The sequence below is a fragment of the Ursus arctos genome, unplaced genomic scaffold, assembly GCF_023065955.2.
Source record: "Ursus arctos isolate Adak ecotype North America unplaced genomic scaffold, UrsArc2.0 scaffold_1, whole genome shotgun sequence".
Lineage (NCBI taxonomy): Eukaryota > Metazoa > Chordata > Mammalia > Carnivora > Ursidae > Ursus > Ursus arctos.
The window spans coordinates 82,314,164-82,329,955 of NW_026622763.1; the positions used below are offsets into that span (position 1 = coordinate 82,314,164).

At 42.0% G+C, this 15,792-nt stretch overlaps 2 protein-coding genes across 3 annotated transcripts; both read right to left on the reverse strand.

The window, feature by feature from the left end:
• Nucleotides 1–5,670: 5,670 nt before the first annotated feature.
• Nucleotides 5,671–7,381, reverse strand: LOC113248734 (gamma-crystallin D). 2 transcript variants are annotated; one of them, XM_048214295.1, is made up of 3 exons: nucleotides 7,373–7,381; nucleotides 7,042–7,280; nucleotides 5,671–5,947 (listed from the first exon to the last, which is right to left on the reverse strand). In XM_048214295.1, the coding sequence occupies exons 1-3, from the start codon at nucleotides 7,379–7,381 to the stop codon at nucleotides 5,671–5,673; spliced, it is 525 nt and encodes a 174-aa protein (XP_048070252.1). The 2 variants fall into 2 exon arrangements, with proteins under 2 accessions (XP_048070252.1, XP_048070251.1); XM_048214294.1 differs by having other exon boundaries at nucleotides 5,671–5,943; nucleotides 7,038–7,280.
• Nucleotides 7,382–12,584: 5,203 nt separating this feature from the next.
• On the reverse strand, nucleotides 12,585–14,202 carry LOC113248717 (gamma-crystallin C). The gene is made up of 3 exons (XM_026490331.1): nucleotides 14,194–14,202; nucleotides 13,853–14,095; nucleotides 12,585–12,857 (listed from the first exon to the last, which is right to left on the reverse strand). Exons 1-3 carry the CDS (start codon nucleotides 14,200–14,202, stop codon nucleotides 12,585–12,587), a joined length of 525 nt encoding a protein of 174 aa, XP_026346116.1.
• Nucleotides 14,203–15,792: the final 1,590 nt, after the last annotated feature.

The following is a 15,792-nucleotide window of genomic DNA, read 5'->3' on the forward strand; positions in this document are numbered from 1 at the left end:
AGCAAAATCAACACTGGTTGAAAACCACTGCTTTAGAAGAAGCAGTTCCTCGACTTGAAACAACCTGATCCACTCTATTTCATTCTTTAGTGTGGATTGTTGCCACCAAAATCTAATGCAAAAAGTCCTTGTCCCTGAACAAATGTCATTTGATGCATACAAATTTAATAAACCTTATTCACATCCTTGTTTTTAAAAATTCCTACTTTTATAGACAATTTGGAAACTATAGAGGAACATTTAAAACCATAGTCTTATATTTAAAAACACTGTTGATGTGTATTTTAAAACTTCCTTTCAGTTCTGCAAGATAAAAGAGTTCTAAAATCCATTGCACAACAACGTGCATATAGTTAACGCTACTGTACTATGTGGTTAAAAATGGTGAAGATGGTAGATTTACTGTTATGTGTATTTTACCACGATAAAAAAAGATACCTTTGCCCATCTGCTCATCCCTCTTAATTTTCAGTTCTTTGATCTAATACTTTCATCTTTAAGAATCTGTCCAAAGGAAATAGTTAAAGGTACATGCAAACATTATGTATGGTAGTATTTATCAGACCATGGTTTATAGTATATTAAAAAAAAAGACACAAATGAAATGTCCAAAATAGGGCATTAATTAGGTAAATTATAGAACATCTGTTTGATGAGATATTAGGCAGCTACCAAAAGTCATGTTCTCAAAGAATTTATTTAAGTATATGGGATATGATCACCATATGTTAAGTTTCTTTTTGGGTAAGTATATTATACACCGAAGGAAATAAGATATAAATAAATGGAAATACATCTTGTGCTTATGGATTGTAAGACTCAATATTGTTCAGATATCAATCCTATGCAAAGTGATCTACAAATTCAATGCAGTCCCTATCAAAATTCTAATAATTTTTTATGTAGGAATAAAAAAAATCCCCCCCTAAAATTCACATAGAATCTCAAGGGACCATAAATCCCCAAAACAATCTTGAAAAAGAAGAACAGAGCTGGAGAACTTGAACTTTCTTTCTTTTTTTTTTTTAAAGATTTTATTTATTTGTTTGACACAGAGACAGCCAGTGAGAGAGAGACAAGCAGGGAATTGGGAGAGGAAGAAGCAGGCTCCCAGCAGAGGAGCCTGATGTGGGGCTTGATCCCAGAACGCCGGGATCACACCCTGAGCCGAAGGCAGATGCTTAACGACTGAGCCACCCAGGCGCCCCAGAACTTGAACTTTCTGATTTCAAAACTTACTACAAAACCACAGGAATTAAAACAGTGTGGTACTAGTATAACCGTAGACTTATGGACCAATGGAAGAGAACAGAAAACCCAGAAACGAGGCCTCGCATATATGGTTAACTGATTTTTGACAAGGTTGGCAAGACCATTCAATGGGAAAAGGCAGTCTTTTTAACAAATGGTACTGGGAAGAATGAATATCCACATGCAAAAAATGAAGTTGGACTCCTACCTTACACCATAAACAAAAACTAACTCAAAACAGATTAAAGACCTAAAGAACTAAGACCATAAAATTCTTAGAAGGAAACGTAGGGGAAAAGTTTCATGACACTAAACTTGGCAGTGATTTCTTGGATATGACACTAATGTATAAGCAATAGGTAAATTGGACTTCATGAAAATAAAAACTTCTGTATGACAAAGGAGACTATCAACAGAATGAAAGTCCATGGAATGTGAAAAAATATGTACAGATCATATTTATCTGATAAGGCAGGGGTATCCCAAGTATATAAAGAACTCCTACAACTCAGCAACAACAAGCAGAAAGCAACAAAACCCCAATTTTTAATACAAGGACAGGAATAGATGTTTCTCCAAAGAAGATATACAAATGGGCAATAATCACATAAAAAGATGTTCAACATCACTAATGACCGGGAAACGCAATCAAAATTACAATGAGATACTACTTCATCCCTGCAAGGATGGCTATTATAAAACACAAAAATAAAATAGAAAATAACAAGTGTTAGGGAAGATGTAGAAAATTAGAAATGTTGTGCATTGCTGGTGGGAACGTGAAATGTTGCAGCCACTGTGGAAGACTGGAAGTTCTTCAAAAAATGTAACATTTAATTACCAGATGATCCAGCAATTTTCCTTCTGTGCACATATCCAGTATAATTGCAAGTAGGGACTCAAACAGATATTTGTACACCAACGTTCACAGCACCAATCCCCAGAGCCCAAAGATGGAAGCAACCCAAATGCCAGTTGAGGGATGAATGGATGCAAAAATGTGGTAGATGCATAGAGTGAAATAGGACTCAGCCTTAGAAAGGAACGAAATTCTGATAAATGCCGCAACATGGACAAATCTTGAGAGCACCAAGCTAAGTGGAATGAGCCAGGCAGGATGAATACTGTATGATTCCATTTATTGGAGGTGCATACAATAGTCAGATTCATGGAGACAGAGAGTGGAATGGTGGTTACCAGGGGCTGCAGGGAGGTGGGGATGCGGACTTCGTGCTGAACAATTGCAGAGTTTCAGTTTGGGATGATGACAAAGTTCTGGGATGAATAGTGCTGATGGTTGCACAGCAACGTGAATGCGCTTTCTGCCGCCAAATTGAATACTTACAGGTGGTTATTATGGTAAATTTTATGTTATGTGTATCTTAACACAATTTAAAACATTTTCCAAGAGCAAAAAGAAAAGAATACATCTATGTTAAGTATATCAATATTAACTTCTTGATTTCAATAATTCTGAGGTTGTAAGAAAACGGTAAAATGGGGTGACTACTAGGGATTAGAAGGGAATTAAGCAGCATTTAAAACAGCTTATTTTAAGGTACTTATAGTTCTCTTACTTTATAATAGGAAATAAAACAATAATAAATATAATTAATATCTTAAATATTTTTTTATTAGTTCCTTTCCCTCCTTGGGCTTTCTCCCTCATCCTCCCCTTACTCTTTCCGATTACCTTCTACCACCAAAGCTTACACTCAAGAACCTAGTAACCTTTCAGGGTCTTCTTTAATCCTGGGAATTTGTGCTCTGGGCACAGCTGTGTTGCAGACGAAGACATCGGGCGCTCGTCTTTGCCCAGCCTTCCTTGCGTGCTGCCTCGGCTGCAGCTAGCAGCTATCCTATGGTCACCAGGGACACCTGCCTGCTCTGGAACCGTGCAGATGCTAACTATGGTGGGAGACAGACAAAACCTGGGGCCCTGATGACATTGCTGAGCTGCTGAGTCAACCATCCCTAAATCCTGTGCCATGCCAGGCCTTCTGTCACATGAGCTGGTAGATTTCTGTATCGCTTGTCCGTTTGATGTGGGGCTTCTGCTATTTCCAGCCTAATGTTTCTGAAGTGATTCAGATTCATTTTTGGCTGAGAGATGAGGTTGAATTTTTTTTTTTAAAGATTTTATTTATTTATTTATTTATTTATTTATTTATTTATTTATTTATGAGAGAGAGTACCCATCAATAGGGGGAGTGGCAGAGGGAGAGAGAGAAGCAGGCTCCCTGCTGAGCAAGGAGCCAAAGAGGGGCTTGACCCCAGGACCCTGGGATCATGACCTGAGCCGAAGGCAGACACTTAACTGACTGAGCCACCCAGGCACCCCGAGATGAGGTTGAATTTTGATCGGGGGAAGGTGGGGAAGAGTAATTCAGGTATGGAAACGATGTGAGCAAAGGCAAAGAGATGTGAACAGGCTTGGTGTGCTGGGAGGACTCAGGTGGGTCAGAAGCATCAGGTGATAGGAGAGGGAGTGGATGGGCTGGGGCTAAGTTCTTGTAAGAAGCATTTTCCCCTGTGGACAGTGGAGAAATAGCAAAGGCTTTTAAGCAGGGAAATGACTTGATCAGATCAGTCTTTGAACATACACACCCTTCATCTTTTCTAAAATTCTAGCAATGAGAGCACAAGACAGAACAGAAAATAGAAGAACCAATGTAACTGAATATAGTGCCCTACTTCCCTAAAGCCTTACATGTGTAGCGTGTTAACACACCCACACACATATACTATACATACAAATACAAGGTTATGTAAGTATATTTAACTGTGTGGGGGATGTGCAGAAATAGAATGAGCTTTGGGTTATCCTATTTATTTCATTCAATGCCTGCTTGGTTGTTTGCAATGACCTCATGGCAAGAATCAGTAAGCTAGTACTGGCATTACTTTGACAAGAATCTTCCAGATTCCGCAATGGAAAATCAGGCGTTCTAGCTTCTCATGCCCCTTCTATTATTAATTATTTGATACTGGAATTGGACTTCAGCTTACCTTACATAAAATGAGTTATCTGAGTTCTAGATAATCTCCAGGTCTAAAATATGTTAAAAATCATATGACTTCATTGTTCTATAGTGCCTGACTTCCTTCCTCTTTCTCTCCTGCTCTTTCTTTCTTCTTCTCCTGATTCTTCTCTTCTCTCTCTCTCTCTCTTTTTTTTTTTTTTTGCATTTTCCATTAGGAATGTCTTTGAATACAGTACTCAACAATCACCTCAGAAAAAGTCACATATACTTTGTATTAGCTAAAAATGTGTGTTGAACTACAAATAACAGAACAACCAATGACAGTGGCATAAATGAATTTGGGTTTCTTTTACGCCCATTACGGAAACTGTGAGGGTCAAACACTGCTGGCTTTGCCCTTACCAGTGAATGCACCATCTGATCTGTTGAGGGCCTGACTAGAACAAAAAGGTGGAGGAAGGACAAATTCGTTCTCTGCTTAAGCTGAGACATCCATCTTCTCTTGCCCTCAGGCACCAGTGCTCCTGGTTCTCAGGCCTCTGGACCCAGACTGAATTATACCACCAGCTTTCTTGGTTCTCCAGCTTGCAGATCATGGGATTTCTCAGACTCCACTGGTGAGACAATACTTCTCATCAGTCTCCTCATATGTGTATCCTATTGGTTCTGCTCTCCGGAGAGCCCTGACTGATAGACATTCAGGGGCTCGACCACATCGAGGCCAGCATTTCTGAAATTGTGGCATTTCCCTCACACTTGTTACCTCTTGGGTATAAAATGTCCAAAAGAGAAGGGAATTGTGGCACAAGAGGCAGTTACTCCCTTCCATCAGGAAGGCAAACGTTTTTCCAGAACCATCTCTTCTCTCTCTCTCTCCACCAGCATTCCTTCCCTTAAGTTTCCACATCCAGCAAGTGTCATGTGACAGCCTCAGCATCAAGAGAGTCTGCCAGAGATTTGTGAATTCCACTTTTCCATACAGTTTAAGGGATTCGAAACCTTCTGAAGCCCATCGCGGTACCCAGCTTCAGAATCCGTGTTTTACAAAGTGGGTCACACTATCTCTGAACCTCAGCTTTTCAGATCCTCATTCCTCAGAGAAAAACTGAAATCTGAACAGATTTTTAATCATCTGGTTTGAAGCAACATCTTGTTTAAAGACCAGAGAATCAAATGAGATAACGTATTATAAAAGTGTTTCGCAAACTGTAAAGTTCTCCTTAATACGAAGGCTTGTTTTCATTGTGAGAGGCGCGTCTTATTTGTTCTGGATCACACATAGCGGCTTCCACTTGCGTCGTGTGGGTTTGTGTATGTGTGTGTGTAAATAATAAAATAAGGAGGGGACCAAAGAAAAACACAAGCAAACCAATGCCAGGAACACACAGAAAATAATTTATTAGTTTCCAGATTGAGAAATGATGAGGAACTTGTTTCAGTAGAAATCCATGACTCTCCTCAAAGAGCCCACTCTGGCACTCGTGGCCCCCCAGTCGTGGTAGCGCCTGTAGTCCCCTGGTCTCAGCAGGTACTGGTGCCCCCGGTAGTTGGGCAGCTCGTAGAGGACCCAGGAGCCCTCCAGCACGTGGAGGGAGTAAATCTCATTGAAGTGGAAGCGGTCCTGGAGAGAGGAGCAGTCCTCGGTGATCTCCATCATCTGGCCTCTGTAATCCTCCCTCTCATAGAGTCTGATCCTGTGAGAGCCAGCCTGGCTCATCCAGAGATGGAAAGAGGAGGAGAGCAAGGCATGAAATGGTCGCAACACACTCATGCAGTCCAGCTCAAGCTGTTTTGAAATATATGATAAGAGTTAACTAATTCTCAGTATTTATATAGTCCCCATTTTCAAAGGCGGAGAGTCAGTACCTTTTCAAGACCATGAAATATGATAGAAAGAATTAAGAAGGAAGTTTCACTCTTTTTATATTTAAATATTTCCCAGGATGAAATACTAACCGTGCTCAGTATCCCATACCAGACGGAACTTCAAACCTTTAACAGCTTATTTCTATTTTTGCCATTTTGAGGAGATATTTTTAATTTTTCAAGAATGCGTGTTTGCACAGTAGTGTCAGTGTATGAAGTGAACGACCTTGCACCGGGTTTAAGATAAATCTTGGCAAGATCACCAAGGACTTGGAAATTTCTGTTTCTGTGGAAAGCAAAGTTAAACATCTTAAGTCTCTCAGACAACAACTGATTCTCATTTAATAATTTAGGAATAGAATGAGGAAAAATGAGACAGAAAAATCAGTAAAGCTCAGGACTAATTTTTCAAAAACCTTAGAGTTTTAAAACACGTATTTGAAAGATATGTGGGTATGTGCATGAAATTTCTCTGTGTTTCTCTCCATTGAGAGGAAGAACTTTTATTTGTATAGGTGGGGTAAACCACAATACGCAAGTGGGGAGCAAAAGAGAGAGAGGTCTTAAAAAAAACCCGAACCCTTGCAAGTTTCCTTTTCAACTCATATCTGCTCTGTGACTCCCACATATTCCCGCACCTAATTATTCTTCTGTGGGATATTAGTGGTTTTTCTACAACTCCACTGTAAGTGATTCCAAGACAGGGCTTATAGCTCGTATATGCCCAGGGCAGCCAACACATTCGTAATAAATATTTGTGGATTAATGGGTACCTGGGGAACGCTTTGCTTTTGTTTGGGGCCAGCTACATTGAACTACGCTATCATAGCTTGTCTTGTGTCCAAACCCTCAATTATCCTGAAGGATCACTACTCCAGATGTTTAACCTCCGCTTGAAACTCTCCATTCAGTGTCCCGATGGGGCGCGGGACTCACGTGCGGGATGAGGCGGCAGGAGCGGACCGCGTCGCTGAGGCCCAGCCACTGCTGGTAGTCGGGGTAGTCCCCGCGCCGCAGGAAGTACTGGCAGCCCGCGTAGTTGGGCTGCTCATACACCATCCAGCAGCCGCTGTCCACGCGGATGGAGTTGCAGCGGCTGAAGTAGGGCTGCAGGTTGGAGTGGTCGCTGCTGCACTCATAGTGGCGGCCCTGGAAGCTCCGCTCCTCGTAGAAGGTGATCTGCAAGGCAAGGGAGGGAGAGGCTCAGAGGCCTGGCCCCCCGGCCCCAGCGTGAGGGGACCCCTCTGGGCCTGGGGCCGCGCTGGGCTCACCTTCCCCATGGCTGGTGGATGGAGGTCAGTGATGGGCCTCAGGCGCGCGTGTCTATATAGCAGGAGGCCTGCTGCGTTGGCAGGAACAACACAAAAGGGGCCCACGGGGTGAGGAGGGGATTTTCGTGTGTTCTTTTTTCTCTTTGCTGCCATAGCCCACGGGGCTCATTGTGGGTTTTGGTCCCATTCTCTCTGGAGTATTCAGGTTGCTATCACTGGCTGATGCTATTGAGACCGTTTGAAAAAAAAAAGTAATTTGGAACATTGTTGATTTAAAAATAGACACAGAGCTTCAGCCATTTCATATATAGTCTACACTTTTATTTGTAGGAGTTGGGGAAAAACAAAAAATGTGTAAGTGAGGGAGCAAAAAAAGCAGCCTTAATATAGTAAATATAGGATTAATCTGTCAGAACTATCAAGGGACATATGTGCCACAATATTGAATACAATTGTTTTTTATTTTTTTAATTTTTTAATATTTTATTTTATTTTATTTCTTGATGTAAAGTTCGATGATTCATTAGTTGCGTATAACACCCAGTGCACCATGCAATACGTGCCCTCCTTACTACCCATCACTGGCCTATCCCATTCCCCCACCCCCCTCCCCTCTGAAGCCTGCAGTTTGTTTCTCAGAGTCCGTAGTCTCTCATGCTTCATTCCAATTGTTAATAGGAAGAAAATGACCTTAACGGAATGTTGAAAATTTCAACTGAGTCCTTTAAGAGAATTTTCTTATTAAAAGGTGTAAGAAATTGAAATATTTTACCAAGGGAATTCACAGAACTTCAAACTTGCAGTATGATAAAAACAAAAACAAAACAAAACAAAACAAAACAAAACAAAACAATCCCAGCTGGCACGGATCTTCAGCATTTGGTCTGAATTCGTTACAGTCTGGAAGTAGACTGAATTCGTCACAGTTTAGAAGTAGACTGAGGATTCGATGTTTCATCCTGGCTAATTGTAATTCAAAAAGGAGAATAGTTTTAAGAGGTTTCATCTCAGAAAGAACTAAAAGGGAAATTTCTAACTTGGAGAAAATAAGAAAAAGTTAAAACACAAAAATCGGTTACCTACCTCTCTGGTTATTATAAAATAGAACCTAACTCCTAAGAAACCCATCTCTAGGAATCTAGATACACCTTTTCCTCTGGGGAACAAGAGCCCACAAAGCTTTTGACTCAAAGGAGATTAATTGCGTGAACACAGAGAGGAGCTACAGCTAAAATGGTGTGGGGAGAGGAAGGAATAAATCTGGAAGCTGAGGCTCCAGGAAGACTTTAGAAAGTATTTATTAGCCTGGAAGAGAAGAGTTTGATGGACTGGAAGGAGTGCTGGAGTGGAAGACGACCTGTGCCTTTAGCCTCTTTCATGTTCAAACAATTCTTCACAGTCCTGTGTTGTCTCGTGGAAATACTTCATCTCGACTTTGGGTCATAAGTCTTTGTAAGTTGGTATTTATAAATGAAACACCAACTACGTACATACGATGATTTCAGTTCTTGTTATCCACTCTAGACAGGCATATGTTTGCAAAATTACTTCTGTTTACAGAGTGGAAAATAAGCAGCCAAATCAAAAGAATTAAAAAAAAGCCCACATCATTTTAATTAACAATTTAAAAAATAATAATTAACAAAGTAAACAATTTTAAATAGTCATTTTGCTCAGAGTTGTTTCTGTGGGGAGAATGTTGATCGATAAACACAGTAAAATACGAGACAGGAGTGAACGCAGAGTCCCAGAGAACACTTAGGGGAGCAGGGTAGGGATGGCTTTGGGGACCGCCACTGCCAAAGCCGACATGCAGTTACAAATTTGGGATACATCTGGAGGCCAAAGCAAGGGGACTCTGGGCTTGGTTTTTTCATTGACTAGGAAAAGAAAAGGCTTTATTTCAGCCTGGGGAAAGAAATTGGGAAAAAGAAAACAAAAAACAAAACCCTCACAGTTTTCATAGAGCTGAAAAGTGAATGGTGTGGGTCAAAATATGGCTTGATTTTAATGCTCCGCAGAAAATTCCAGGATTGACAAAGGTGTGTCTGACCAAAGCCCCAAGCTGCACTTAAAGAGTGCTAAGTGAACAGAAGTTAAGACTTGAGACTCCTTAGGCCTATAGCCCTGAAGCAGAGTTCTACACAAGCTGCCTGGAATGACTGATGGGGACTGTCTTTGGCGGGAGAATAAGAGATAGGGTCAGGCACCCTCAGTCCTGAGCTCTAGTCCAGCAAGTAACCCTTTGTCATTCCTAAATATTCAGGTGGTGTCAAACAAAAGCCAAGGCAAAAGACCCAGGTTCAGGTTAGAGTTCTGCTGCACGCAGGGTCAAAGATTTCTGTAGCTGCTGTACGAGGCAGCGTACAAAATGAAGTGTGTGAGAAATACCACTTTCCTGATTTCCTAGAGCTCAAAATACTTTAGGAATCCAAGTCTCATTCCATTAGAATGGAGAGGAAATTTCACCGTAGTCATTGCTGGGGTTTTGTCACCTCACGTTCCCGGGCTCTGTGGTTGGGTTCTGTGGGCTTAACATGAGACCAAGGCATTCCATGGGGCGAGAGGGTACACTGGGAACTCCCGTGCTGTCCTTGGTGGTGGCTCTCCCCAGCTTTCACAGCAGCGTGGAAACGAGAACTGGCAGCCCCGAGGACTGTGGAACCGGGAGGTGTTTTATTTGGCCCGCACAATGTTTAGATGTTCCCCAGGATGCTTTGGGTTCGTTTGCACTTTCTGCAGCTCACCATACTCTTCATCACTCCTCGTGGTCTTAAAGGAAGTTATTTTGCTTATTTTGCTCTCTGGCCCATGAAGGCATGGAGCTGTAACCTCAAACAGGAGTCTTCAAACTCTGCTCAGTTTTTGCCAAAGGAAAACATTAGACAACAGAGCAAATTCCCAAGCATTCTTCCTTGGTCTGAGCCATATTTTATTAGGAACTTGTGTATTTTGGGGTGTTAAAATGTCCTTTTGAGGGGCGCCTGGGTGGCACAGCGGTTAAGCGTCTGCCTTTGGCTCAGGGCGTGATCCCAGCGTTCTGGGATCGAGCCCCACATCAGGCTCCTCCGCTATGAGCCTGCTTCTTCCTCTCCCACTCCTCCTGCTTGTGTTCCCTCTCTCGCTGGCTGTTTCTATCTCTGTCAAATAAATAAAAAATCTTTAAAAAAAATAAAATAAAATGTCCTTTTGTAAATGTCTCTTCTTTTATAAAATGATGTATGAATAGATGGTGCTTAGTTTTATGATTTTGTTTTGTTTTTAATCTTAAAGGTCCTTGCTTGGCAAAATAAAAACTGGCAACCCTATGTTGGTCTCTATTTAAAGAAAACTGGTCTGGGACATCTAAAATATTGAGAACCATTTGATTTGATATCATGATTTAAACCATTTGGTATCATAAGAAATATGTAAATAAATATTACTGCATTTGTTCCCCCCAGAAATTTGTCTTGGGATGACTTTAAAGTACTAAATAAAAGTACTTGATAATAGTGATTACATACGTATTATTTAGTACTTGAGAAGTACTTGACTTTAAAAAGTGGTTACATACTTACTGTTTAGCGTAAGCATTTCATATTATTTCTGTGTAGGGCTCTGTGGGCATAGGGACAATGCCTTTTATTTGTTTTGCTTGTTTTTTCATCCCCAGTGCTACATATGGCAGGCCTATGGTAGGTTCTTAGTAAATGGTGAAGATATTATCTCAAAGAAGTTAAGATCTTTGGTTACTAACAATTGGGCAGAGTCTATTAAAATTACAGATATCTTGTGCTATCCTTGGGCAGTCTTACTTCTAGGTCTCTATCCTCTAAAAGTTATGGCACGTGTAGATAAAGGTATATGTACAATGGTATTTTTTGCAGTCTTGTTTGTAAAAGGAAAGCCCAATCACCAATGGATAAGTGGTAACATAACCTAGGGAACCTTCAAATAATTGAACACAATGCAGTCATTAGACAGAATAAGGTACTGACCCAGATCTATGTCCATATCATTTTGCATGTTAAAAGAAAGTTGCAGACTAATATGTACAGCATGATTCCATATTTGCGAATAAGTAAGTAAATAAATAAAAAGCACGTTTCATGAGATGTCAATATAAAGAAGGAAAAAATTCAAGAAGAGTGCCCAGCAAGTGTAAAGAAGGGTTAGCAATGAGGAGTGGGTCCAGAAGGACCCTCTCTGCGTCTTTCTTTATAGAATTTGTAAAGTTGTGGTATTATAGGAAGCTTTTACTTTGGAGGAAAAATTTTGATAATAAATTAATTCTCTACTGATGAAAGATTTTTAATTTTTTTTTTTAACTTGCAGGGCTTTGCTTGTGAGCAAGCAGATTTCATTTCAGTTGAAGTCTATTTAAGGGCACCTGGGTGGCTCAGTTGGTTAAGTGTCTGCCTTTGGCTCAAGTCATGATTCCAGGGTTCTAAGATTGAGCCCCATGTCGGACTCCCTGCTCAGTGGGGAGCCTTCTGCTCCTCCCCCCTGTTTGCTCTCTCTCCTGCTCTCTCTCAAATAAATAAATTAATTAATTAAATCTTTTTAAAAAATCAAAGTCTATTTAAAAGATAACGTATGTCTCATTAATGTATTTGTGTTAGCTGCCCTTCATGTAGGGTTTGGCCCAGGGGACATATTGGCCAGGAGGTGCACCCAGGTCAGGAGGCATTTTAGAATAGGAGGGGGGATCTTCAACTGGTCCAAAAGTATGGCAATGTCCAATGGCAGCCTTGGCAGTGGTTACATCATACTGTGCTCAAAAGGAAACAATACTGCGATTCCTTATGTCAGGCTTTTCCCCAAGTGGGCTTCTCTTCATTGCTCATATGTGCTCCTCTATGGCTTCCAGTCACCTGCAGGGTCAGAAGGAAGCCCCTGGAATGCTGGTCCTCAGGGCCCTCAACAGAACGCTTCCCTCCTCACCGGTCACCCTCTCCCATTTTTCTATGTTGACCTCCCTTTCTTTCTTAGACCATCTACCTCTTCTTTCTACCCCTCCTTCTGAGCCTGTTTCAGGCTCATTCTACCTGGCAGAGCTTCTAGAACTGACCCCTCCCCACTTATTCGCTCCTCAGCCTTTAACAGGGAGCATTTACAGGTGAATGAATTGGCACACGGTGAAAGAAAAACAGAAGTCAGCAATTGCCAACAATACAGACTAAATACTTTATTAGGTTCCAAATTGAGAAAATGGTAGTGTGAACCTATTTCAGTATAAATCCACCACCCTCCGCAAAGAGCCTGCCTTAGCATCCGTGGCCCCCCAGTCGTGGTAGCGCCTGTACTCTTGGGGTCTCAGCAGGTACTGCCGCCCCAGGTAGTTGGGCATCTCGTAGAGGACCCAGCAGCCCTCCAGCACGTGGAGAGAGCGGATCTCACTCAGGTGGAAGCGATCCTGGATGCAGGAGCAGTCCTCACTCAGCTCCATCATGAGGCCTTTGTGGTCCTCTCTCTCATACAGCCGCAGCCTGTGGGAGCTTGTCTGCTCGGTCCACCAAGAGAAGGAGTGGAAGAAGCAACCAAACAAAAAATGAACTTGGTAGGTTGGAGCATGGGATGGCTCACGTAAAAACCTGAGACTTGGACATGGCTGGGTATGCTGAGTATGGAGCTGGGCTCTACTGGCATGTAAAGCGTGTTTGCATTCTCATTTTCTATTTCATATCTAGGAAATGTAAATTTTAAGAGGTTCAAAGTCTGGGTTACAGTCTATCAGGAATTCAAATATCTTGACTCTTCCTTCCCTAATTTCCATTATTTCCTAGGTGATAAGTCAAACGTATATTTTGGGAGACAATGGAAAGTATTTTGACCAATATTCTTTTAATAGGAGTAGTCTCTTTTTTAGAATAATATGAGTGTTGTCTCACAAATTTATATGCATATAAATTTATAACTGAAGTTGGACTTTTAAAATCACATACTTCAGTGAAAATTAGTTTAAATAGTCACTTGGAACCAGAATTCAACTGCTTTTCCAAATTAAAGGCATTTACTTTTTCCAAAGTTAGACACAAACTTTGACTAGTCTCTATTAACAATAGAATTCCCATTTTTACTAGTCTGTAGTGGAACCCATCTAAGTCATTCATCATCAATTCTTTACTATTAATTAAAATTACAATGTTACAATCTTAAATTTTTAAAATGAATCTGTTCACAATACCTTCTTATATCCAACCAGCTTCCCATCTGCAAGTTTTGTTCTGTATCCCACTATGAGAGTCCGTTTGTTACAAGCAACTTTGTAATGGATATAATGGTAGCAAAAAATAACAATAAAACAGACTCTTCCCATAAGCGAATTCTTCTGGTATTCTCTGCTGTTTTTGTGCATTTCTCTACCTGGGCTTAGGCAGCAGCTAAAGCCCACTCCACCCTTAGGTGCTTTAAAGGAAAAACCTCTCCCACCCTCACTCCCGTCAAAAATCCGGTGAGCACACGCAGGCAGCGCGATGGAAATCAGGTGGAGCTCACCTGGGGGATGAGACAGCAGGAGCTGATGGAGTCGCTGAAGCCCAGCCACTGCTGGTAGTCGGTGTAGTCCCCGCGCCGCAGGAAGTACTGGTGGCCTTGGTAGTTGGGGCGCTCATACAGCATCCAGCAGCCGCTGTCCACGCGGATGGAGTTGCAGCGGCTGAAGTAGGGCTGCAGGTTGGGGCAGTCGCTGCTGCACTCGTAGCAGCGGCCCTGGAAGCCCCGCTCCTCGTAGAAGGTGATCTGCAAAGGAAGAGTGATTCCGAATTAATCAGTGGCTCCCAGCGGATCTGGTATAGAAGCATTTCTTTTTCTTTTTATTTAACTTGTATCCCGCTCACCTTCCCCATGGCTGGCTGCCAGGGATGTGCGAGTTCAGTGTGACGGGCGGGCAGCGCCGCGGGTCTATATAGCAGGGCTGCTGCTGCGTTGGCAAGAACAACACAAAAGGGGCCCCTGGGGGTGAGTAAAGGGATTTTATGGATCCCTTTTACGTGCTGCATTCAGTGCAAATGCCTGTAGCGTTTGCCCTCATTCTCTGGTATATTCTACTGCTGTTCTGGACGTGTCCTAGTTGAGTCGTAGACTTGCTTTTATTTGGATTCTTAGTGTTTTCTAAATTTATCAGCACATCGATCTGAACTTTTGACCCGAAATTCATGTCTCTACGGATAGGACTCCATTCTGCCCCACGTATTTTCTGGGGGAAGATCTATCCCTTCGTGGGAGTGCTCCACAGTTCCAGGGGCCGGCTGTGACGTAGAACGCACGAACACTGATTTCCCTTGACGGCAGACAGCACTGTAACTTAATTTTTTTTCTCTATGTGATTTGCCAGTCTAGTGCAGGACACAGGTCTGGATTCCGATGTTTGCTAGTTTTGATTGTGGTGACCTGATGCTTTTAGACATAGCTACTAGCTCTTCCTTTGGTGGGGGCACTTCATGTACTAGAAATCAGCCCCTGAAAGTCAACTTGTGATAAGAACCCAGGGGAAGGTTTCTATGGTCATCGGGTCCAAAACTGAGAAGTGTACTGCTTTTTGAAGTGCTTCCCTTTTACGGAGTTGGGGGGGAGGCAGTAAAGCTTCATAAACTCAGAATGTCCACTCAGTAGCCACATGAACTTGGCAAGCCACATGACCTCTCAGAGCCCGAGTTATTTCATAGTACCTATATCATGAGATAAAGTAACTTGAAAAAGAAAGAAGGAAAAAAAGAGAGAGAGAGAGGTGTCTGCAATCAGAAGCTGGTCTGGCGTTCAGAGCCAAGCCATTCCTATTATTCCTCTGTTAGACATAAACAATTTCCCAGAATACCAGCTGCAGGCAGGGTTTCTCTGAGACTATGATGCAATGAGACAAAATAAGTCCACTTCATAATCTTGTCTAAGCACAAGCAAAAACAAAGTCACTGTACCACCCACGCAACACCAAACACCGCCCCCCCCCCCAGTCCATATGATTAACTGCTCCTTCTTTATCAATTGCAGCTTTATCCTTCTAGGTTCCCCTCCCCATCAGTAGACTTATTGAGATATCCAATCATAAAATTACCCCTGTTCTGGATGTTCTGACAACATCCAGTTTAGAGCGAGCCCCTGCTTTTTTAGACTCTTCCCCAAATCACCCAACCAAAATACAAATCCTGTAATAATATCCTTTGCTGATACCCTTTGCTGAGACACTCCACACTTCCCCATGGCCTGTGTTCTCCCTTGCTGTAACAACGAATAAACCCAACTTGGTTTGTGATGGGTGTTCGGGTGGTCTTTGGCTAAAGGGCATTGACATGAATGAACGGGACTATGTGTATAATGTGTTTGGCACATACTTGGCACAAATGAGCGTTACGTAAATGTTCGTGTCAGGAGCAGTACGACATTCCTAAGGATGACTTCAGCCTATTTATCTCTCTCAAACAAAGTCAATCCTCTCAAAG